At 35.5% G+C, this 25612-nt stretch overlaps 2 protein-coding genes across 6 annotated transcripts; one reads left to right on the top strand and one right to left on the bottom strand.

Moving 5' to 3' along the window:
- The first annotated feature begins 633 nt into the window (after positions 1-633).
- Positions 634-14005, top strand: LOC135690861 (HEAT repeat-containing protein 3). 2 transcript variants are annotated; one of them, XM_065208543.2, is made up of 16 exons: positions 638-863; positions 1032-1207; positions 1440-1527; positions 2297-2397; positions 3534-3643; positions 6367-6513; positions 7756-7904; positions 8237-8312; positions 8427-8500; positions 10231-10293; positions 10522-10604; positions 10919-11037; positions 11331-11425; positions 12061-12210; positions 12573-12749; positions 13285-14005. In XM_065208543.2, the coding sequence occupies exons 1-16, from the start codon at positions 738-740 to the stop codon at positions 13384-13386; spliced, it is 1836 nt and encodes a 611-aa protein (XP_065064615.1). In that variant the 5' UTR covers positions 638-737; the 3' UTR covers positions 13387-14005. The 2 variants fall into 2 exon arrangements, with proteins under 2 accessions (XP_088970266.1, XP_065064615.1); XM_089114140.1 differs by lacking the exons at positions 12061-12210; positions 12573-12749; positions 13285-14005 and adding an exon at positions 11761-12033 and having other exon boundaries at positions 634-863.
- Positions 14006-14020: 15 nt separating this feature from the next.
- LOC135690862 (uncharacterized) lies at positions 14021-25150 on the bottom strand. Of its 4 annotated transcripts, none has more exons than XM_065208544.2 (6): positions 23364-25148; positions 20512-20591; positions 16706-17021; positions 16441-16528; positions 15096-15330; positions 14021-14417 (listed from the first exon to the last, which is right to left on the bottom strand). In XM_065208544.2, the coding sequence occupies exons 2-6, from the start codon at positions 20556-20558 to the stop codon at positions 14021-14023; spliced, it is 1083 nt and encodes a 360-aa protein (XP_065064616.1). In that variant the 5' UTR covers positions 20559-20591; positions 23364-25148. The 4 variants fall into 4 exon arrangements, with proteins under 4 accessions (XP_065064616.1, XP_088970272.1, XP_088970274.1 ...); XM_089114146.1 differs by having other exon boundaries at positions 16706-18841; positions 23364-23411; XM_089114148.1 differs by having other exon boundaries at positions 16706-17752; positions 23364-23384.
- Positions 25151-25612: the final 462 nt, after the last annotated feature.

Below are 25612 nucleotides of genomic sequence, written 5' to 3'. Positions count from 1 at the left end.
GGTGATTGGGGTGTGAACCTTTTGAACGCCTGTAGTATGCAGCTCCGCAAGCTGATCTTCGATAGGCCATGACTGTTAAAAATGTTGGGCAATTACTGGAAAACTTTGCTAAGTGTCCATCAAACCCTTCGATTGAAATAGAACCAGCAGTAGTAGATTGGAAACCCATCTTTCGCCTTGTAAACATTTTCTGTTTAATGGGGTTTCTGTTTAGAAAGTTCCTGTTACGTTGAGTCTCTGCATAAAGAAGGTCGCAATTTACTCACACCAGGCATCAATGTAATAGCATCAAATAGTGTAAGCACTAGGGCGAGCTTCTTGCTCGAAGGGAATAAAAGGAAACGGCACGCATAACCAAGCAATCGTCATCTTTCGATAAAAACGTCCCCAAACAATCTTCCTTCTCTAAGTTCAAAATCAAATCAACACACATCACACAGATTTTTGAAACTAACTGCCACGACTTGAACACTTGAACTGCCTTCAACGGTTTCCAAACTACGATTTGGAGTGTAGTTTGTCGAATGTCATATATCTAGGATTGTCTTGAAAGTTGAAATTGGGAAATCGGTTGCAATGGTGCCTCGTTTGACAAGGGAGTCTCCTGGGGAGTTTGCAGGAACAAATACAGCAACAACAACAACAAGCACGTGCCCCAGTTAGGCCTTGTTCGATTATATTTCTGAGAGTTGTCTTTACTTGCTATGTGGAGTCCACATTGTGGACGTTGATGAAAAATGTCCCTTAATGACGAGAGATCAAGAAAGAGAAGAAAAACAAACCACGAAACATGCGAAGAGAACAACACAGCTTTTGACATGGATTCCAAAAAACAAAGCTATCTCGGCCGTATTTTGGAAACGGTTAGTGAAAACCAATTACCTATGTAGGTCATAAAATTACAATTACAGGTTAAATTTTGATCTTGTTCTGTTGGAATGAGAAGTGAAGAGGAGTCATACAAGGCTACTACGGTTAGTGCAGTTGTTACTGTAATATTGAAATGATTGATTTGCCAATTGTATTTTTAGGCATGCAACCTTTTCAATAATGAAGAAAATCTCAGTCCTCTGGCATCACTAGCTAATTTAGCTACAGACAAAAAGGCTGTCACAGAACTATTGTCCTTGGGTATTGGAAAGAAATTGTCCAATCTCCTTGCCCACAAAAATCTTAAAATTCAGGAAATGGCTGCTGGCGTTTTTCGGTAAGTTTTAAATTAAATGACTTAATATTTATTGGCAAAGTTACTTCCTCAGCATGCATTTTCATGTTTTCTCTTTTTCCCGGCTGACTAGACACCAAGTAATCTGAAAACCAGGTGAATTAAGAACTTACATCTGAACATGGTTTAGGCATAGCTATAGCTAGCTAATAGTATTTTTAGCTATATCTTTTTGTTCAATTCAGTTATTAAATGTTCTTCTATATGCTCTTAGAAATCTAAGCACAACTGGTGGAATGGATACATGTTTGCGTTTGGTCAAAGATGGACTTTTGAGTCAGATTAGCATTGCATTAAAGGAGGTGTGTATACATCTTGTTTTAGCTAAAAATCTATATGAAGTCAATTTTGGTAAGGACTTTATAATTGATATGTGATTGCATTCAATATTCAATACCATATTAATTACTTGTTACCTGCCCTTCTTGCACTTCGTGGCACATTGCAAGAAGTGGCACATTAGGCCTCTAAAGTGCCACTTTATCTCTTTCTCTTGGTCACAGCTACTTACATCTCATTTCAAGACTGCTAACCTCATCTCTTTCACCCCTTCCCAAAACTCTAATTCCAATTTTATCTTTCTCTTCAATGCCTCATGCTGTGTAGGCTTTGGTCCTTCTCTGTTCCTCCCTTCTTATCAGGACCCTCCTGTCATTTTTATCCTCTTTTTAGAAACAACATATTGTAAACACGCTCTTGATGGCAACTTTGTTAATTTTAGATATGCATTTCTGTAAATAAGTATGTTAATTTGTAAGCAATTTTTGTTCAGATCCGAATTATACAGATAATAAACTGGCTCCTTGTTCTCCATGCATTAAATAAGTCTGGCTGAGTTGGAAACAGCACACTAGTTGATGGATGGTTTATTGATCGTTGTTCCAATGCACACCAAATAACTGCTATGTGAGCAGGTGACTAGAACAAGTTCATACAGTATGCTGTGGTTTACATTTTATATTATGAAATGTTAGATATATGGTAATCTGATATTTTTCTATCCCAAGTGTATCTTATATTACATTATATAGTATCATTATATACAGTATTTAATTTGTTATATGCTCTCAGGACATCCAACTGGCTCAGTCACTTTCCCAGGACAAAGAGGAAATTATTACCCAAGTTGTAAGTTCAATGAATCAGCTGTTGGCACTTTTGTGTAACTTATGGTAGGTTTTTTTCTCTAAAGTGACATAAAACATCAAATTCCAATCACCTTTGTTAATATATGTCATATCAGCCACTCTTATGTAACTCCAAAAAGTGCCTCCTGCACATTGAAGTAATTCTTGCACATTAAAAGTGCAAAGTGTAGTTTGACTCAACTTTTGTGGTGAGAACTGACTGCATGTTGTGGGTTTGATTAACTACATTATTTGTTAATGTTTCTGTTTCTGTGGATCATATGAAAGTTACTAAAATATTATTTATTGGTCTAGTCATATATGATTTTCTTTTCATGTCACATCCCAGAAATTTTTTTGTAATGTTTAGCAATTTAAATTGATATTGCTTTTCATTTATTGTTGCTAGTACATACATAAAAGTGTCCGGACAGTTTCAAATTTAGTTGCGAATTTGCATCAAAACTGGTTTGGGTCATTAGGCAAAATTGCATTAAATATTCACAAACAATTGAACTTTTAAAAGCTGTCGGTAAGTATTGCAAGAAAAATGACAAAGAATTGTAAATGTACCCTCATATCGACCAATTTAAGCAAGACTCGCAACATTAAAGAAACATTGTGACTTTATTGCTCTGCACTGAATGAAAGTTTTAGATTTGCTGAAATGATACCAAATGTTATGCATGTACTGTAATCAAACGGTGGCATCTCCATGCAAATATTTTTCCCAGCTAAGAGTGAACATGTTGTTTTTCTCTTTATTCAAAATTATTTGTGTCTCAAAAACCAGTTTGTAAACAATGACCAGGTTTTATTGGCCCATTTGAAGTAAGTCACTTGACTTTTGCTGTGCTTCACTTTTTTGACATCATTTTATTTGCGTAAGGCTTGTAGCGCAAAAGTTTCTTATTTTAACAAGAAATGATAACAGGTAAAAAGCTCTGAGGTTTTGCAACATTTTAATGGCTTAGTTTATTTTGGAAGGGTTTCTCAAAAAATTATTATCACTAAGTTAAAATGTTGTTATTGCCAGCCTAAATTTGTTTCCGTCTGAAAGCACAATCTATCTTTGAACTGCCGGATACTTTTGTGAGCAGAGTGTATAATCATGGAAACAAAAGTTGACTTGTTATTCTTATTTTTAAGTCATTTGAAAATTTTATTTTGTTGCTTTACAGTGAGGCTTCTGATGAAGCAATGAAGCTTTTCAATGAGGTGAAGTTGATGCCATCATTGATTGCTTTGTTCATGATGGAAAGAGCTAAACATGATCTCACTCTATCTGTTGGTAAGTATTTTATGGAAACTTTGGTATCAAATTCAGTTGCACAAACAGCTAAAACATAACACATAATGCCAATCATGAGCCAGATAGAATGAACAGTCATTGAACTGATCAAAACTGTTCAAATTGGAAAGTCAGATTATTGTATATTGTCTCAAAAGAAGATCAAATGGAATAAAAACTAATAAAATTAACAAGGAGATAGAACCGTGTTTGTAAGATAAGTGGGAAAACACTTTATTCTGAGAGTCTTTTGATGATTTACATAGCCATGTTGTCACTCATTCCCAAACCTTATTTCTTTATGGAGTCTGCATGTCTTCTTAAATATTAGCAGCCTTCAAAACAAATGATTGACCTGTTTTTGAAAGATAATTTGGTAATAGAGGGAACAAAACTAAGTTCAGATTTCAAAACTGAAATCATTCTAATAAATAATTACCAAAACCAATCCGTCAAGATAGGGATGAATTTGATGGGGATTTAATGCAATTTGTTTGGAAATGGGTTCTTTGCAAAGAGTTTCTACGTTAGAGACTCCAACTGTCGAGATAATGTGTTTCGATCTGATTGTTTGCAAAATGAGGTGGGTAACTTTTAGCATTTACCGACCCCAGAAGCTTCAAACCTGGAACTAAATGAAACTCAGCACGCCGGGTACGCTAGATCAATCACTTTCTGTGATGTTTTTGGACTGTCAAATTTAGTAAAGACCAAGACATGTTTTACAAAAATATCATAGTTCATCAATTGACGTCATATTGACAAATAAATATAGGTTTTTTTAAAAGACACCTTTTTTGGAACTGGTTTGAGCGATATTTTTTGCCTTGTTCAAACTTTGATTGAAACACACATACCCCGTCTCAAACCCCGATTTAAATTATGCTGATTTGGCATACAAGAATCTTTCATCTACATCCCGAAAACCTGTAGATAAACATTCTCCTTTTAAAACTAAAGTTCAGAGGGGAAATACTGCTCCTTTCATGAACCAGCAGTTACAAAAGGCAATCTATTCTAGGTCAAGGCTTGAAAAGATTAAATAAGAACACTACCGCAGAAAATATAACTAATTTCAAGAAGTAATGAAATAAATGTGTCTTATGAAGAAGGAAGGCAACTAAAAACCTATAAATCAGAAGCAGCTAGAAATGGCAATACATCTAATAAATATTTCTGGGATTTTGTTGAATACTTTCTCCAAATAAAGGAGGACCTATGAGCAGTGATATTTCTCTTGTGAAAAATTAAACCTCTACAACAGATGACCAAGATTTTGCAGTAATTTTCAATGATCATTATACAAATATACAGTAGAGTAATCCAGCGGTAAGAAGCCAATTAGTGTTGCGAAAAATTCTGGAATTTCTGACGACCGCCAAACCGTTCGCTTGATTCTTGAAGTCCAAGCTATCCTAGTTTCCAAGCTATTCTTCAAAGCCTAGAGCAAGTCCTGGCTACCTTCACTTTTCAAGAGATAGACAGTCAAGAAGTTGTACAAATAAAATCCTCAGGTGGCAGGAAATCTACTGGTGAAGATCTAGCTCCCCTGAATCTTGTATTCCTAGCTGCAAGTGAGCTTACAAATACTTTAACTACGGCATTGAACTGTAGCATCTGTAACTCCGTTTCCAAAACGATGCAAAAAAGTGGCAATTTGCCTATTAGATAAGGGGGAATCCAATCGCACATTGCAAAAGAAATTTCCGCTCAGTTAGTGTGGTAATACCTTTTCAAAGATATGAAAAAGTCTTAAAAAGTCAACTGGCTCGACATTTAGATTACACGCTTTCAGTCTTCATTGCTGCGTATCGACAAGCGTATGCGACCCAACATGTTTTGATACGTTTGATAGAAGACTGGAAGACTAGCCTTGACAATGACTATGTCGTCGGTGCAGTCCTAATGGATCTTTCGAAAGCTTTCGATTGTATATCACATGATTTGCTTATCGCCAATCTACATGCATATAGATTTAATGAAGATGCTCTAGTTTTATTTATTTCTATCTCAAAATTAGGAAACAATGTGTTCGGAGGAATAATTTATTTAGATCTTTGCCGGAGGATTTGACTGGTGTACCCCAGGGCTCTGTACTAGGACCAATCCTGTTAATATTTGCCTAAATGATTAATTTCTATTTCATTTAAACTATTAAAGAAAAGTAAACAGTTACAAGAACGCGCTCTAAGATTTCTCTATAATGATCATGGAAGTTCGTATAGAGATCCGCTTCTGAAGTCAGGCAAATGCACAATGCTTGTTGCTCGTCAAACATTCAAATATTTAAAACAGTAAAACAATTGAATCCACTTTTATGCACAGTATTTTCAATTACGTTCATCAAATTATTTATCAAGAAATCCAGATAACTTAGCCATGTTAGACTTAATCAAACAACATTTAGAACCATTTAAAAAGTTTTAAGAATCTAATAAAATAATGGGACGGACCAAATTGCAAATGTAGTGCCTGTCAGTTTCTGCCAGTCAATACAAATTAATCTTTAACTTAGTATTCATCATAAATCAATGTACTGAATTGTAGCTATGCAGAAAGTTAAATGTGTAAATGTATCAAGCTAACCTTGTCAACCTTGTAGATATACGTTTATATTGCTAGCTATAGTTCATATCGAATTTAAGTAAATTGGCAACAAAAATCTTAGTTATTTTGAATCTCGTTTGAAAGTCGATTTTTGACTTAGCCGACTTCCTTCTTAGCTCAATGTTTTGCTACGGTAACAGAGGAAAATGACGAGGCATTGAACTACCTTGCAAATGATCAATCTTGTCTGGATAAAATGGTGCAAATTTTGGTCAGCGTCAAAGAGACAAACATGCACTGGCTCCTTGCAGCAACAATATCAGGTAACCAAAAAGTTAAACTTGTTTAAGTGATATTAATCATTTACAGTTGTCTATTTTTCATTGTTGGTTTCTGAAAAACAGCTAAAAACCTATTTATCTTAAGTGAAGAAAAAACATTCGAATTAAATTTTTTGGTGATCGGCCGGAAGTTGGAAATTTTATTAAAAATGTGATTTTCTTTCATTATGTTAAACAACACGTATCGACAAATGCTGTTAGTCTTAATCAAAACTATATAGTTTAAAGTTTAAAACCAAGCAGCACGAGTGGTAGAAAGAATTAATAAAGACTCCATCCTCCGAATGGAGAATATCGTCTTTTTCTCATTTCTATTTTGCAAAGCATATCGGAAGATTTCTTATCATAGCTACAAATTTTATGGGAAAATTCATGGACACAGAATAGCAAACTCAAGGTGCAGAATTGACTCAAACCCTTACCCCTTTTGTCAAGCAAGGTCATAGTTGCAAATGCAACTTGGTTTTTGCGCATCCTGCCACAGAATAGAGGAAAAGGGGAAAGGGGGAAAAGGGGAAAAGGGGAAAGGGGGAAAAGGGGAAAAGGGGAAAGGGGGAAAAGGGGAAAAGGGGAAAAAGGGAAAAAGGGAAAAGGGAAAAGGGAAAAGGGGAAGTCAATTCCATTATAGCCAAAATCGCACAAGAACAATTCTTGTAGGCTTGTTCAGCCGAAAATGTATTTGCAGTTTTCAGCATCTCCGCAGCCAATATATCAAAGATGCTCTAAAAAGTTGCTTTCTTGGGATCTAGCGGGGAATGGCGGAGAAACATTTTCATACATGATCTTTGATTTAAAAATATATTGAATCTCCGTGTCTCTCATTTTAGTGAAATTTCAATGGATATCTTTGCTTAAAATCTCATATTATTTTGGATAGTTTTCATAATCAGTTTTTATTGTTATATTTGGAGTGAATTATACAATAGTCCTTTGTAGGAGCTGTCCTTTCACAGAAAATACATGTTCGCTTGCAAATTAAGAATTTTTTTGCCAATATTGTACAAACACTCATATAACTCTCACTCATTCTTAACCAATAAACATGAACCATTTCATCCTTATACTATTGTGTGAAAATTGGGGTCGAAACCCTTTAACATTGATTACCTTTAAGTACTTCTGGGAGTTTTATTCTACTCTCAGATAATGATTTCTGCTATGCAAACACCTTTAGAAGAAGCACATTCAATAGTAGCATTGAGCCTGCTGCTCTTCTCTCTATAGGCGTGTTATTAAACGTGCGGAAGAAGCTGCAAGATGTTCGATGGATGCATGTTCTAGATCTTGTGCTGCAGACCATCGACGGCATTCTGCAGGCCGACTGTCAGCAACCGCTGAAGGACATCGTCTCTAGCACTTTTAATAATGCCATGGTAAGTGCTACGCGCTGCTGCCACAAATTGTTTGTCGTAGGAACAACCGTTAAAGGGTTTCATTGTAAGCGACGGGAAGTTCGTATATCTCACCAAGTGGTTCTTCTACTTTTCTTTATTATTGTTTTATTTCCTTTTGTCCCAGAGATACCATTTGCCTTTGGCTCTGATAGCATGTTGCAGATCAGAGTCATGCTGTGGACAAAAGGTACAAAAATGTCGGCGCTCCATCACTTGTTTGTGATTGTTCACTTCTAATTTGGTAGAAAGCAATTTTTCATGCCATTCTGTGACATTTTTCTTGGCACTTTTTGAATTATTTTCGTTTTTAGGTGGAAGACTGCACATTTCTGCTGTCAGCAAAACAAACTAGTATGGAAGTCCTCGCGAATATTGTCTTTCCTGATGGTTAGCAAATTCCCATATGATTCGTTCGTTCGTATTTTTGTATCTCGCAAACTCTCTCGTCCCTGCTAGGCAGTCCCCTCTTCTTACTGAATGTTGCAAAACCTTTTATTCTAGATGGCGAAGATGAGATGGAGATATCCGATGATGACCCGGATTATTTTGATTCAAAAGAGGATCAAAACGATTCCGTAATGTTTATTTTATAGTTTCATTTGGTTGAGTACGGTCAATTTGAATTGATAAATAAGAATACATAATTTTTGTTTTTAATTCTATGTTAGTCAGAAATTTCCCAAATTCTTTTTTGCCTAGGATTTAATGGTGAACTGACACGCAAAATTAACTTGACCTCAAATGAAAGCTTGTCAAACACAAGTACCTGATACACAAGTACCTGATACATTATCAGTTTTTCATATTCAGCATAGTTTTCGAGTTATTGAGCGTCAAAGTTAGCCACCAAACATTTCCCGAGCACGTACGAGTATGCCTGAGCCTTCCGCAACATATGACGTCACAAACACCATGTTTAGATCACTTGAACAGCACGACAGTCTGGAAGGCCGTACTTTTATGATTTTGTAGAAGAGAATCAATACATTGATCGAGTAGGTTTTGGCTTTATATCGACAAAATGATTGGAAAATAGATTATGACTCTTTTGCAAATTTTTCACAATAAGATTTGCAAGAATATCGTTTGAAGCCCTTCCTCCGTCTCGAAGGACACATTGTGTGACGGTCCCCATATCAAATAAAGATATATTGGCAGGATTAGAAGAAGGAATGGTAATTAATTGTAATTCTCAGCACTGGATGTCTTCGTAAGTGATACAGTATAAAACGACGCCTTCGTGTGATCAAATAGATTGTTCACGATGAATTTTTTCTTATTTTCTGGAAACCTATCCCGATTAACTTCAATATACTGTGCTGTAAAGATTTCGAATTCAAGTCACTCTTTTTCGGCAAATTCATATTCAATCACATGAAAGATTTTTAGAGGTTAAGATCCTAGTACGATCGAGTCGTTATTTGCAGGAAAACAACTTCGTAAAAATTTCAACTCCCAGTCCACTGCACCCCTGTAGCTCGGGTGAACCGATGAGTTTCAAACCCAAAATAACGTTCATGATTTATTTGGATGTAGAATTAATATATCAAAGTAAAACATTTTTGGATTTATTCGAAAAAAAAGTAGATTCATGGTAAAATAAGAAAAATTCCAAAATTCGTTTGCATTATTAATTTCAGAATTGTGTATTTCTTCGAGAAGCTAAAAGTGCCTATTCTTTGAAAACTTGAATTCCCTCCCATCATAACGCAGCGCCAGCCAGCACATATCCTTTGTACACTTCATTAGCATCGAATTTTTATCTATCTTGGATCAAAGGCTACGTAGATCTCCTGAAATAGTAACTGATCTAGATGAACTGAACTGACCAGTTCATGCGTTATTTGCATCGAAGGAATAAAAACATAGTGTGTGTGAGGTCACGCGCGCTGGGTCACATAAAATGCCGACAATGATCGAGCACTCGTCTTTATTTTCATGACATTTAAAACAGAATTTAACCGAAACCTTGAAATTAAGCTTCCATGCATCGTTTTCTGCATGATATCAAAAAAAGTTTTGCATGTCAGTTCACCTTCAAGGCAATTCACTTGTGAAAGACATTTATCCCTTGAGTGCTTTGAATTCTTCATAAACAAGTGCTTGCGTGCCAGTCTTTTGTTGATCAATTGATTAATGCTTTAAAGGACATTTTCAATACTTATTCGCTGATAAATTATGAAGTATTATTTTGTGAAATTCATTGTAAAACAGATCTTTAATCCTTACAGGTTAAGCTTCATCACTTAATCATCTCTTCAAATTTTATGTCATAAACGTGAAATATATCGTTTCAATTTATTAGGAACCAAGCACTTACTGGAATTGTGTTAAGCGGTTAATTTTGTCGAAGGCATTGGCAGAGAAGGTAACTTTATGAGTACTGTCTGTATGCAACAGTGTTAACAGTAGTGGGTGAGAATTTTAAGATAAAGATTATTTTTCAGCTTTTTCTTTCACTTCTTTCATAAAACAAAAAGTTACACTGGTTTTTGCAAAAATAAAACCAACAAAAGACACTGCTGTGTTTCAAAAGATGCTGATATATTTTATCCGTTGTATTTTACAACTCTTTCCTTTTTTATTACATAATCAGGTTTTCTTCTGCACGCAATACGCTGATCAACCAGAAATGATTTTGTTAAAGGAGAGGACAGAAACAAATTGCTTGTACCAATCGTAAGCACACTTTCATCTTCACAGTAAAGTTTCTATTCATAAAATTCACCTTGTCAATTTCGATTGTAAGCTACATTCCGTGTTCTTGGAATACACTGGAACCGAAGTGCCTGCATGATTTTTGCTAAGGCACCCGAGATTCTCGTGTAGATTATTGAGAGAATTGAGTTATTGCAACTTTTGTGTGTATATATATTTTTGTTGTTATCAATATTTTGCTAAATCTATTTCGACATTTCACGTTGTTTTTCCTTGAACTTTAAAATCAATTGTTAGACTTTCGATGTTGATGCACTTTGTCCCTTCTTGCACAGGTTGGTGCGGATTCAAAAGTCGGCCCTTTTTTGCCTGGGAAACATGATAGATAACAGCTTGTGGTCTGATGATGTAATCGTACAGAATATATGGAAAAACTTTTCTGAAAGACTATGTGGTAAGATATTTCTCGTGTTTCAATATTTGCATCTGCTAATCTTACTGCTATTACCATTTTTAAGAAGTGACTTGGTAATGTCTATCATACCAATATCATACCAATCCAATTTGCGTGGAGATGCCTCTCTTACCTTCTTATCGGGATATTTCTAGGAATCAGAAATTTACAACATCGAACGGATATTTGAAAGAAAAACATGTTCAACAGAAAGCTCATTTTTGATCCGAACACTTAAAAAACATTTGATCTGAATTTGGTTTTTGCTATTGATTTTGATATCTTTTTTATAGCTAATTTCGAAGCATCTGAAAGTGATCTACTTTTGGGGCTAACCACCTGCCTAAGAGCCATTACTTTGCACATTGCCGACTCCAAGTGCCAAAATGTAAGCCTTTCTCCAATTCGCATTCTTTTTTGTGGCATCTTTTAATTTTTAACCTAATCGTTGTTTAATGACCCAAAAACTTACAGAATTTCGTTAATATTTCAATACCAAAAGTTTAAATTTAAGGCATTTAAATTTTTCTTATTGCTGTTATAATTTCTTATTGTTCGAGTTGTGCCATCCATGCAGCTAATCTTAAATGGGACAAACTTTTATCATAAAGTAAGGAAACTGTTCATTGTTATAATCAGAAGTTCTACCGTCCGATTTGGCCTTGGAGGTATATAAGCCGATCTAGTTGCACGAAACGTTTTCGACCTGGTTTTTTCTTGTAGTGCTTTAACAAAAAGTTGGAGTTACAGTGGTATTCTCATGTAATATCAGCGCCTTTTCACCGACCGAAGCAAGCTGTAGATTCGTAAAGCAATGGGGTGCCTCAGCAAAAGAAAGCCATTAGGTTATGGCATTGTTTGTTGTTATTCATACTTTATGTAATTTTCCACCTATGCGTGTTACTAATTGAAATATCTGCTTAAGATGTGTTGAAAGTGATTACATACCAATGTCGCTTTTCATTAGAAACCACCCTCTGTTTATCCAATCCCCAACTGCATTGCTGCTTCATTGCTTTGCAGTTTTTAAAGAACGAGAATAATTTAGTGAAAATGGTTGAAAGCTGGTATCGGTCAACGAAGGATCTGCAAATTCGATTCAATTTGCTTAAGGTCTTTGGAGCCGTTGGGAAAATATTTTCAGAAATTGAAGACGGAAAAGTGTACTTAGAGGTTGATTTGCTTAATCTATCGAGATTTGTTATGCTTTACCTTCTCTAAACTCATGTTTATAGACTGCCAAGACCTTTCAATTGTTGTTTTTTCAAATTCTTTTCAATATGCTCTAAAATTTGCAAATCTCTGACGCTTTACTTTGTGTGTAGCTTTGTTTAAAGTATGGTATTTTTATCAATTTCGCCAAAATTGGAATTGTTGGTTCAATTTTTTATTTGTTTTTTTGTACAGATAATCTAAGATCTGGCCCACCTTAAGATTTGGCAATAAACTACAACTTTGCAGAGGTTACTTATTTGATTTAAAATGCAATTGCTATTCAGGGAAAGAGATTTTGTTGGAATGGTTTTGTTTTTCAGCAAATTGCAACTGTTTTGTTTCAAGAACTAAAGCTGGAAAATCCCTTGATGATTGTGGTTGAGGCTTTGGATGCGGTTTTCGATGCATTTGGTGAAGACGGCGTTTCAGATCACGTCCTGTCAGCAAGTGGCATGGGCAGACAGCTTTGCCTTGTGGCTACATGGATAGATCAAAAGGTTTGTGACTGTCTCGATGCTTTTTTCTAGGATTCTACTATCCTTGCCACTAGCGCCTCAGAGAGTCAAGGGACGTAAGAGCGGGGGAGAGGAGTTGCGAAGGAGCATGAACCCTCGTTCTCATTTCTTTTGACTATTTGAGGCTGCTGAAATGTGGATTCAACACCACATTAAACTAAACATGGTACCTACTGATATGCCTTTTAACTCCCTTCGCCATGATCATAAATCTAAAGTGACCCGGGACATCATAAATCTAAAGTGACCCGGTTGTTTATTTATTTATTTATTTAATATTAAATATTAAATATTAAACGAACAGAAAATATTAATCAATATTTGTCCTATTCGAAATTATCTTAAAACATTTCTATTCTCCAATTTTCATTGAATCTTTATGATTACCCAATCAAGTTCAAGTGTAAAACTTAATGATGTAAAACTTACTGGTGATATCTGTTTTACCTTAATAATCATTAAACTATCGAAAAATATTGCCTTTTGTGTCACATTTCTTTTCGATTGATGCCTGCAGATAAAAAGTGAAAAACGTTTGAGCAGAGAAAATAAGAAGATCGCACGCGATGCAAAGATGAACTTGGATAGATTTATTGAGTACAAGAAATGTACCTGTTAGTCTTTGGTAACCCTGCTTTACATTTGTGGTATTCGCAAAACCAGTGACTGCCGAGTTTGCAAAAATGGCCGCCCTTTCAAAGATGTCAGACCATGCTTTGATATTAGCCCATTCAAAGATTGCGGGCCATGCTAAGATAGCAGCCCATTTAAAGGCAGCATGCCATGTCTAGATGGCAACCTATGCAAGTTTCGGGAAGCTTTCCACCTCGCTGTTTGGAGGCGCAAAGAGATACGAATTTTTCAAATATCCCGCAATAATTCTAATTTCTTATGCTGCTTAAGACATGAGGGTTTTAGTTACACACAACTGAGGTAGAGCGATCGTTTTTAGTTTTAAAAAATTTTTAAATGACTACCAGGAAATATACGAAGAAGCCACACAGTCAAAATTGATGCATACCACGCATCACCTATTTTAGACGAAGGAGCAATTTTACAACATATTCATTCTATTATCCTTAATTTCATAAGACTTTATTGAACTACAACAGTGTAATTTGAAGTTTGACCGTGCTAAGTTACAACTGGAGCCTTCTCGCACTCTATTTTTAGAAACGTAAAGAGTAGCAATAGGCCGTGTTTATTTTAACGTCATATTTCCTAATGTGTCAGCAAAATGTACTATTCATTGCTTATACTTTCTCACCAAACCATATTTGTGTAGTAGAGTTTTGTTCCCTCGTACAGGTGAAGTTTCTGTTTGTAACAGCATAGTACCCAAAATTATCTTCGTTGATTTTGCATCCACGTGTTCCATCGAAACTGCAGACACGAAAGCAACTGTCAGTATGGAGGATCTCTTCACTGTATTGCCAAAATGGCACTACCGCATTGCGCGCCGTGTTTCCTCTAATATCGATATACTCAACAACTGTACAAACCCTTTTTCCATTGAAAGTGAGAGGATTGAGGTTTTCAAAAGTGACTCTGACGTAATCACGATGAATACTCTGGCGTTGCTTGAAATTACATGTAGCTCGCCAGTGAGTTGATGTGGCTGCTAGTTTCACCATGGATGCTTTCGGAAGGCTTGAAAGAAATATTTAGATTGCCTTATTACAGTAATGATCCCAGATGTAGATCGATCGAACAAATTGAAATTTATCTTATGTAAAAGGCTTAAAACAAAGGCTACAGATTAACTTGAAGAATAGACGCGGGGATCAAATCTTTGGAAAATATATAAGTGCCAAGCCTTTTAAATGCCGGGAGCGATGCAGTCAACAGATTATCGCATTGGAAAGGAAAAAAGTAAATGACCATTCTGGCTGCTCATAAAGGGAAACTTATCTCCTGTCCCATCAGCTTTGCTATTGCCCCCATAAATGGCTTTAAATGATGCATCGCAATGGAAAAATGAGTTTCAATCTGAAAGACGAATTCAATAAATAAGTTAAAAAAATGGAAAGTAGACTATTTTTTAACTAGAACTTGTGAATCTATATGAGATAAAAAATTTTATAGACGAGATCTAAGAGAGATGTGCGGCATATGGCGAAATTTTGTGTAATTGTCTATCGCTATTGTCTTTGTAAACTTAAAATAAATTTTTATTGTATCATTATGACTGTTATCATTACCATTATTACATCTGTTCAACTCAAAGGTTTTCTGCGGTGGAAAGGTGGGGCAAGTGATTTTTGTAGAAAAATGCAAAGTACTGTAGTTTTTAGAAAATGTCAGCTTTGCATAATGAAGTATACTTACCGGTAAAGATCCCAATTTGGAAATTTGCTAGCCAGGCCCAAAGAGTCCCTCAAAGTATAACCTCTGAACATAGGATAATATTTCAGTGCTGAAGACATGACAAGTGTCCAAGCAAAGTTACTATCAGTAACAAAGTCGCAGTAAACTTTATTTGTCTTATTCGTAGAGTCAAACACATGATATATGCCATTATATTTAGCTCCATTTCGGTACCAATCTGAGCAAGCATTCAGGTCTATAAAAAGGAAAAGATCTGGTGACTAGAAGAAAACTTCCGGGAAACAATTAAAGAGCTAAAATACAGTATATGCTATGGTTGTGCTAGAACCAACAGTGAAGTTACAAGCCACTGTTTAGAAGCATACTGAAGTAGGTCACGGCAGGCCCGATAAAAGCAGTGAAATATTGTGGGGAGAGGGAGAGGAAGGGGAGAGGAAGGGGAGAGGAGGGGGAGAGGAGGAAGAGAGGAAGGGGAGAAGAGGAGAGAGGAGGGGGAGAGGAGGGTGAAAGGAAGGAGAGAGGAGAGGCAGAGGAAGGGGATAGGAGGGGGAGAGGAGTGTGAGAGGAGGGAAGGGGTGCTAACGGTATACGTATAACGGTATAATGGTAGCTGGAAAGGTAGAAAGTGAATTTCAGAAAGAGTTTCTAGGGACCAGGGTTGTCGCTAGATATTGTGCTCAAGGGAGTGTTTAGGTTCCATTTGCCGACAAAGTGGGAGAGTCATAATTTATTTGCAACAGTGCTCAAAATTTTCCGACAAAACACCCTGCAAGGCAAAAACGAAGAGGTTGTCGGACACACCCCCATGCCAAATCGTTGCCACAGCCCTGTGAGGGACATGACTCTGAATAACTTAACTTTCAGCGTATCTCTTCAAGCATAGCTATTGTCATAACATGTTGAATTTCGAAAACAGTCCTTGGAAGACTTGTAAAGCAAAGGACGAACTAATCGTTTTTCAAATTCTAATCTTTCCGCGTGCTCCGCTGACCAGGATTAGTAAAAAATGGAGTCAAGACGACGGGCAATGACGACGGAGACGGGCTTAATGTCGAAGTTCTCAAAATTCATAAGTAGTGTTACTTTGGTCAAAATTTAAATTGCAGCGAAACTAGGATTTACCTCGTGTCATACATGTCAAGTAGTTTTTTACTGTATCAACAAATCACAGGTCGTCTAGGGTAAAGGCTCGCTCTTCTGCCTATATGACATCCGAATTCGCTGTGTCCACCTGAAAAGGCTCCTCTATGCTGGTCTTGATCAGAAAAAATAAAGGTAAACAAAGAAAACTTTAATTCAATGTCTAGAAAATAAAAAAATTCCCAAAAACTTCTCGAAAACTTACTGATGCATTTATGACCTGGGCAGCTGCAAACATCGATGCATTTCTCTCCTTGCAGACATAAGTTTTTCTTTAGGCAACTTTCACCAATCTAGTAAACAATCCAGAAATTCTTAAACAACTTCCATTAATAACCCAATCCCTTTGTCTCCCAACCCATTCTAAATGAGTCAATATAGTTGCATTAAAAAATTTTTTTTTTATTTAAAAACCTTCTAAAAATGAATTGAACGTTTAAGCAATTCGTTTTTGAAAAGAAGAGGCTCACCGATGTCTGATTGTAGAGAGTGGAGTAATAAGTCCATCCATATCTGAGATGTGTTTTGATCTTATCCTTTGGATCTTCTGCTGCCTTTGCATTTAACTCGCAAACACCGTCATCCTCACTCACATTTATGGACTTGCATTTACTGTCGCTTATACATTCCAACTTACAAGTATAAACATCAATACCAAAGATAGTTTTGAAGGATGACATAACAGATCTGTCTCTGTGCATTTCAGTGAAGTTGGCAAATGTGGAACAGGGCAAACGAAGAATCTCTGAGTGCGCCAGCTCCTTGCTCAGTAACAGAAAGAAAAGTCTAGAAAGGGAAGGTATAGACTAATTGCAACAATCTTTTACCGTGAAAAACACAGAAAAACATTTGCTCAAAAGTTTATTTGAACAAAATATCAACTTGCACGTGCATATTTTCTTATATCTTGATCATATCGAGGTTTGTCGGTCAGCTCATAGGGGTAGGCGTAGCGTGGCCATGCTCGTTGTGTAGTGGGATCGTCATCAAAGAAGTGCGACAAAGAGAAACAATATTCTTCTCTATTTCTGCTTCATCATTGATAGATCCTCACATACTACATGCTGAAATATATATATACAATGTTTTTGTAGCACAAAATTTAAGAATGGCTTCAGCTTTTCGCTTGACACTCGTCGCAGTATCAAACGTAAGAGCATTGATCAAAAACTCTAAGCTAGGAAATCTATATACCCAGTCGTGGATGGAAATATGCCAATCAGAAACGCGAGCACATGACTGTTGAGGTTGCCGAATCAGAAAAAGTAACCAATGGAGTATTAAGGTGCTAGATTTCCGTCGGGCTGTATCAATAATCCGAAAAATGTTGCCATTTTTTAAAACAAGAAGCATGCTTTGCAGAGTAAGACTTGGTTCTCACAACTTGCATATTTAGACTGGCAGATATGGCAACAAGCCCACCCCCAAGGATGAAAGAATCTTCAGATATTGTGACTCGATCTCCATCCACGATATTGAAGACGAATCTAATTTTGTAATGGTTTGCCCCCTTTACTCTGAAATAAGGAATAAAATATTAGTGAAAATTGAAGAAAGATATCCCTATATAAAAATCTTAGTCATGAAAACAAGTTTATTTGGATGATGAGTTCAGGAGATACTGATTTGATTCAAATTCTTGCGATAACAGTATGGCAAGCATTCCAAAAGCATGAAATTTATCAGACCTTTTGAAAAAATTATGCTGATCAGTTTGCTGTTGTATATTTTAGCTGTTATAATTTTTGTAGCCATTTGTAGTAATATTTTAGATGTAGCAAGTTCAATTAACCATTTAAAACTACGACGTTTTGTTTCGTTGTAGCAGATTGAGGGCCATTTCGGCCTATAAATCTAATATTATATATAGTTTTTTGCATAATCTGAATTTTCCAGGAAATGCTGCCCGATAGCGGAATCGCATGTTTTTGTAATTCAACATCACATTATCTTTTATCTGCATCTTTCTTCATTCATTTTCTTTTCTGATGGTTTACACAAAAATAGCTAATAAACAGCTAATCAATACCAAATTGTAACAATAACAAATATAACTAAGACAAATCGTAATGTTTACAAGTATCAAATATAAGAAACATATGGTATGCACAGTCTACACGAGCAAGTCAGATCCGTTTGTTTGATTTCGTTTTGAATACTTTACAATTTTCTGTCGATCGAATATTTCTTTATAAATACTGGATTCATGTTACTTACTGTTTTGTATATTTCTATTGCTAATCGTTGTAAGTTCTTTTGATGTATCCTGACATCATTTTTTTGTGAAAGAATAAATCCAAAGCTTGATTCATTATCATTGTAAGCCACTATCAGTGCTCTTTTATGAATACTTTCTATAAATTTTCCACATTTGCGGCTATAATACATCCATAAAAGAGGGCAATAGTTTAAGTAACTAAGTATAAAGGTTTTCATCAATAGTGACTTTTTATATTGATTCACATAACGGTCGATTCTGACTACAGCATTTATCTTTTTACCTGCTTCTTTACATAAGTTTTGTATTTGTTCTTCAAAGTTTGATTTGATGTCTAAACGTATTCCAAGTTGTCAGGCCTTTTTCGTCTCTTTGATTGTGGCATTTCCTATTTTAATATTTGCTTTTTCAGTTTTGGCTTGTTTATGTTAAAATATCACAAAGTTACATTTTTCTTTACCATTTATTTAGAGTTGCTACTTCTCTTTCTAATTTATATATTATATCATCAACATTTTTACCTACTGTTCATATTGTATTGTCATCGGCAAAGTTACAAAGATTGTCTCTAGTCATGAAATAGAAAATATCATCTAGAAAATGTTAAATAATAGGGTGCCAAAAACTGATCCCTGTGGGACTCTTTGTGTAACAATTTTCCACGTGCTTGTTTGAGAATTAATTTTCACTTTTTGTGTCCTCTCCTAGGTAATTTTGTAATAACATCAGAGATTGCTTGTTGAATCCATACGCATGTACTATTTCATGTGAGAGGCAATCAAATGCTTTGGATAAATCCATCATTATTATACCCGCTCTTTATATCGTCTAGATATCATTTTTATTTCTTGAACCATTGTTTGCATGGATACAGGCTCAAAGCTGAAGAGAGTTTGGTGATTTTTTTGCCCTTTAATAGCAATGATACTAGGGTGGTGTTTATAGGCTTGTACAATTTTATCTAGTGTAGAATTAAAGCTTTTTGGCTGTGCATTGCTATTAGGAGGTGTATAGTTCTTTTCTTGTGGCAGGTACTTAGGAATATTTAATGACTGTATTTTATTGATAAAGTAATAATTCATTAGTTCTACAATTTGTTTACTGTCTAATATGTTTATATCCTTGCTTGTGTAACTTTGTGTGTAACTTTGTTTGTATCAACCGTTTTTGGTTCCTTCATTATTATTGAAACAACTCAAATCACGCTTAGCAAACGAGGCTCAAAAAACCCCCTAAGGCACAATAGATAGCACTGCTTACGCCCTAAAAATTTAAGAACAAGTTGAGAACAATCCAGCCTCAGATTTTTGAAAAAATTCAGAACAACCTGCGTGATCTGAAGAAAGTTAACTGGTTCTACAAAAGATGTGAACCTCAAGCCAATTGAATTCATTGATAATGCTAAAAACTACAATGCCAACATATCATTGATTACATCATGATTACATCAACTCATATAAGCACTGTACAGAAAAATGATAGTCGTCCGCACGCCTCAGTTTTCAAAAAAATATATATGGCCTATCTCTATGATATCTCACGAGGAGATCGTTATGCCACGAGCTAAAATTAAACTTTTTGCGCTAAACATATTGGTAAGATGCCAAAGATTGTTCCTTGATTTTCCGTGCTACATTTTCCTAACCCCATTAACCTTTTACATTTATTTTCTACATCTTCTAGCACGAGAAGCTTTTTCTAACATCATTTGCTTTTTATAGAGAATGGAAGGACACTCTAAGTTGTTTATAATGACTGGCTTCTGTAACATTATCACAGGTGAACCAGATATGTGCTCAAGGATGAAAAATAATTCATTCAAAAAATGAGTTCATAATTTTTGCAAGTGTATTGGCTTATATTTTCCCTTCATTTTATGCAGCTACTCGGACAATCCCTAATGAGAGCATCAAATTTAGCATGTTCGTAAATGAAAAAGAGTTAAAGATCGCAAAATAGCCAAATGTAGTTTGAAAAAGCTACAAAATATAACGATAGGAAAATGCATTTAGCATGGCCTAGCCATCCCCGCTTATAACGACGAAACGGGGTACTCACGGCCAGAACATCTTTCTTGGCTGTGCATAGGCCTCTTTCCGCTGCATATTTCATTGTACATTTGAGGAGTCCACCGCCTTCTGTCAAAGAATAAAGGTTCTTTCATTCAAGGATTAATTTAAGGTGCAGTGATGACCAATTTGTGCAGTGATGAATCAAAAATGTGCAGTGATGAATTGCTACTGAGACAAATGAATACAAACTATCATCGAGAGTCAAAGGAGATAATGGAATCAAGCTACGTGTAGAGCTCAACTAAAACCAACGGTAATAATAAAGATAATATACAGTTAATCACAAACGCACTTCATAATGCCTTAGAATTTGGAAATCCGTATGCTTGTTATACGACGTGGCAAAATTCAGCCAACTCAGCATGAGTTTGCGCATCCCTTTTTGAAACGATATGCTGTTAGGTTTCATTAGCCATTTTCTTCTCTTTATGATAACCAAATAAATTATATCTTTATGTATCTCAGGCACGATGTCATTTGGGGCTAAAGCCCCCTCTTTTGCAGCGATAAACATTTTTGACCCTCTTTTTTCTTATTTTTGAAAACAAAGTTTGAAATGAAAAGAGAATAAACTGTTTATATACTGTTTGCTTTTCTTATATCTTTTTGCTAACTTGTTTAGGTATATTTCTATTATTTTTCTATCATTTGCATTAATTCAGTAGATAACATTCTAGTTTCTATATCATAGCAATGTCTGCATTTTGGATGTGTAAACGTGGTCTACTAAAACACACTCGGGACTAAGAAGATGCATATTTCTGTTCAGGATGTAAAATCCTCTGAATCAAAACAACAGCTTTTTGTTATTCACATCGATGTGCACTCTGAGCCAAAGGTCAGCATTTCTTAATTTCCCCAACGTCTGTCACTAAAGTTTTAGCACTACTCCTCCCCTCCCAAAGTTTTCCTAAAAATCAGTAATCAATGTTTTTCTAAGAATCGGCAAATTGTTTTATCTGAGCGGTATAGTGAATTGTTAAATTTTATTCTGGGAGATGCATTTTTAGCCGTTCTAGGAGGCCCAATTCAAAAATTCTCTTTCGCATCATACCCAACCATGGTGGGTTCTCCTATATCACTAAAATTCATTCTTAGTCCCCCTGGTTCAATTTCGTGACGCCGCCTCTGTATTACCAATGTTATACCGTTGATTCATATTCCAAAAGTAGGCTTTCAAGACTCTCCTAAGAAACGAGCATTAAGCATATTCCCCGGATAAACTAACAAAACTTTATCTGCAAACTTGATAGAATGCTTACCTATCTGCAAACAAAGTAAACGTTCATGTAGAATATCTCTTCTGTCAGTAAAAGTGATAGTTCAGCAAAATAAAAGGACTACTCCGTTGTGATCTGGTGATAGTTTTATAATGAAAGCTAAATGAGAAGCGTTGAAAAGAGAATCCATAGCCTGGTTCTGGCTAAAAATAGCTAACAGTTTAAAAGAAAAAAAGGTTAGTACTTAGTATCAATATCTAGTGTTATTCGGTTATTGCCACCCGATAGAATAATCGACAGATCTAAGGGATCAGTCATTATTAATTAGGGGGGGGGGGGGGGGGTTCTCTCAATAGATAAACTAATCGAGGAGAGAGTACGGTGACTGATAAAAATAATATTGTTTAAATGTCATGAAAGCTTGAAAATGAAAAACAGCAAAGGGGCATAGCAACATTGTATCGATGCAAAAGTGATCAAATTCATGGTATGACCGCCTTCATGGTTTATCTACCATGTTTACTTCAGAGATTCAATTCATGTACACCAAATGCCCACTTTCAAATATGCCCCTGTCTGGACTCAGTATGTGCCTCGATCCTTTTTTATTACAGATATTTATAAACATTTAGCTTTTAGCGCTGCACAGGACCCTTCCGGCAGCACTTTTCCTATCCTATAATATGCCACATATCTTGCATCTGTCACCTATAAGGCAAATTGTTTGAAGTCTCAACGCAACAGCGCCAGTTTTTGCAAATAGTATATCACCATACCCCATTTCCCAGTGGCATTTCACGTGCTATTTATATTTTTCACATTAATAGCTTTTTGACATAGATATTTCTTTGCATTCTTTCATTAGCAAAAGTATTCTTATATGGAGAAAGAAACACAAAAAGCACCTCTACTATAGCACAGCTAGAGCCAAAAAACGCTTACGAATTTTCCCGTTCATAAGAACCTCTCGCACAGTTCCCTTATCTACACTAATGTTGCCTTGACAACAACATCAATCCAAACGCATAGAGGGACAGCTGCCACTAAAACTGGTTCAGTCTCAAAATCCAACCGTCTAGACGGTGATATTTTCTATCCTTTTTTGCAATTAACATATGTTAACTGTCATATTGCTGTTGAATATTTGCATCGTTTCACAACAACGCTTGCACCAAGAAAAGACGCAACTACAAGGAATCATTTCTTGAATCTCAAAATTTAGATGAATTTATAAAATAGGAGTATTACAGCTAACGCATTGATTGATGATTTTTTTGATAATTTTGCCACAGGTATCACCAGAATGGTGTTGAAACTGCTCTTAATCTTTGGGGTTTTGTCCTGCTCACTAACTTTCTCGAAAGGTTTGCAATGACAGTGGAATTTGTTTAATATCTTTAATATCTTTATTACTTAAATATATTGATATGTTGAAACATCTTATCACTTGACTTCATCATAGGTTGCGAGGAGAGTCTATAAGGTTTAATTTCAAGTATTTAGAATGAAACACCTTAGAACGTTAAAAGAGAATGGACAATTTATTTGCTACAAATATTTATTTAACATTTTTGATGCATAAAAAATCAAGATTAAAGGAAAATAAATATGCATATACCTTTTGCGAAAGTGCTTCAGCGGTGAGACGAATTTGCTTACAAGGTTGTTGCATTATAAAGGCCTAAGCTCCTGCCAATGTCATTATCGAAAATAGCTGAGGCAAAAAAGAAAAATTCAAGTTAAGAAGCCGCAAGTCTCACAGTAACAGCGACAAAAGATTTGAATTAAAATTGAATTTGACTTACCTTTTGAATGGAACTTTTTGAATAAGGCATATTCTCTAACTATCTAACAAACATGTTAAAATTTACAAAGGTCTCGAAGAGCTCTTTTGATTCATATATATATATATATAGTCACTATTTTCTTAAGTCAGCATTTTTGAATTAACGTGACCTTTGAAATTTCCAGGGTTTAAATGGTCACAACTTGGTCGTCTTTTAATTATTACACCTTTAGTTGATAATTGTTTCCGATTCGTTATTATCTCCTCTGACATGTTTTGGTCAGGTTATTGTTGTTTTCTATTCTGCAAAAATAGTGGCGTAATGGGAATGAGATAAAAATAATAATAATAAAAATAGTAATAATAATAATGGAAACATTTCATTTTCAATTCAACTTAAACTACAACTACAAATCTCACTATTACAAGGTAATTTGCAATTGGCTAGCCTGGTTTTACAAGAAAAAACTATAACAATCGTAAGGTAAAAGGAAAAACTGAGAAAAATAAAATAAAACAACTAAAGTTAAAAAGGATGTAATTCCGGATTTGTCCATGGCTTATTTTTGCAACAAAGTATGTAGTACGTAGTACGGATGGCAATGTCGGAAAGTTTAGAAATGAGATACTGTTTTTGTTGCTGATCGATGGAGAGAGAGTCACACATTTTGAAGAATGAATTGCAGGAATTTCCGAAGATGCCAAGAGAGCTCATAGAAAGATTAACAAAGGAGACACATTTGAACTGCCGCTGTAAACCAGATAAGAGAGGAGCATACATGCTGTGTTTTCTTGCAGCATTTGTCTCAAGATTGGATTCGAAGCCAACAGTTAGCTCTAAAATGTAGAGGTAATTGTTGTTAGTCCTCAAGAGAAGATCAGGGCGAAGGTTTTCTCCAGTTATGATTGATGGTGAAAGAAAGCCAGGTATATCAGCGTAGATGGTAGATTCATTGACAGCTTTTAGTGACGTAGCTAGAAAGTTTAGGATAGAGTTATGTCGCCAGGTGTATCGGCCTTGTTCCAGATATGTTTTGCAGCCAGCAACAACATGAAGGAGGGTTTCTGGCAGAAAACAGAAAGAACAGTCAGAGGTCTGGCTCAAGTTCCATTTTTTCAGGTTTTTCTGTGTGGCAAGGGTATTGTTCAGATACCTTATCGTAAAATTGAAAATATTCTGAGGCATGCTACTTTGCACCTTGGACCAAAGTTTGTTTATTTGTGGAAGATCCTGGTTAAAAAGATGTGACAATAAAGATCCTTGGGAAGTTAGAATGTTTTGCAGACGATCTTTATGCTCATGCTGGACAGCCTTTAATGCTTCTTTGGTGTTCCTATATATATCATATTGTATATTTGTGCCACTGCTGGTATTTTTCCATAAAGAGCGAATGTTATCGTTTGGTGAAGATTTCAATGCGTTTCGTAAAACTGTTTGACACTGTAGGAATTTGGTGGATGGTAAAGTTAGGCTGAGTCCAAACTGGTTTTTAGAAAGAATAATGCTACTCAAGGTAGCACTTATTGGGAGGTCGAGCCACTGGCGGATGTATTTGGATACAAGGTTGTCAAGATTCTCGACAACCCAAGTCTTTGAAAGATCTGCTACAGTAAGGTTCCAGGAAATTTTAGAAAGAACGAATAATAATAATAATAATAATAATAATAATAATAATAATAATAATAATAATAATAATAATAATAATAATAATAATAATAATAGTAATAATGATAATAATAATAAAAATAATAATAATAATGGAAACTTTTCATTTTGAATTCCAGTTAAAACTACAATTACAAATCTCACTATTACAAGGTAATTTGTAACTGGCTAGCCTGTTTTCACAAATAAGACTATTACAATCGTAGTAAAGAGAAAAGAAAAAAAAACGTTAAAAGGGGAGTAGCTTTGGGTTAGTCCATGTTTTGTTCCTACAGCAAAAAATGTAATAGGTGGTACGAATGGATATCGTAGAAAGCTTAAAAATGAGATATCGTTTGTGTTGATCATCGATGGAAAGAGAATCACACATTTCAAGGAATGAGCTGCATGAGTCGCCGAAGATGCCAATAGAGCT

The sequence above is a fragment of the Rhopilema esculentum genome, chromosome 4, assembly GCF_057945365.1.
Source record: "Rhopilema esculentum isolate cy_ngs chromosome 4, ASM5794536v1, whole genome shotgun sequence".
Classification (NCBI taxonomy): Eukaryota; Metazoa; Cnidaria; class Scyphozoa; order Rhizostomeae; family Rhizostomatidae; genus Rhopilema; species Rhopilema esculentum.
The sequence above is the reverse complement of the archived record's forward strand: the minus strand, read 5'-3'. Positions and strand labels throughout refer to the sequence as shown.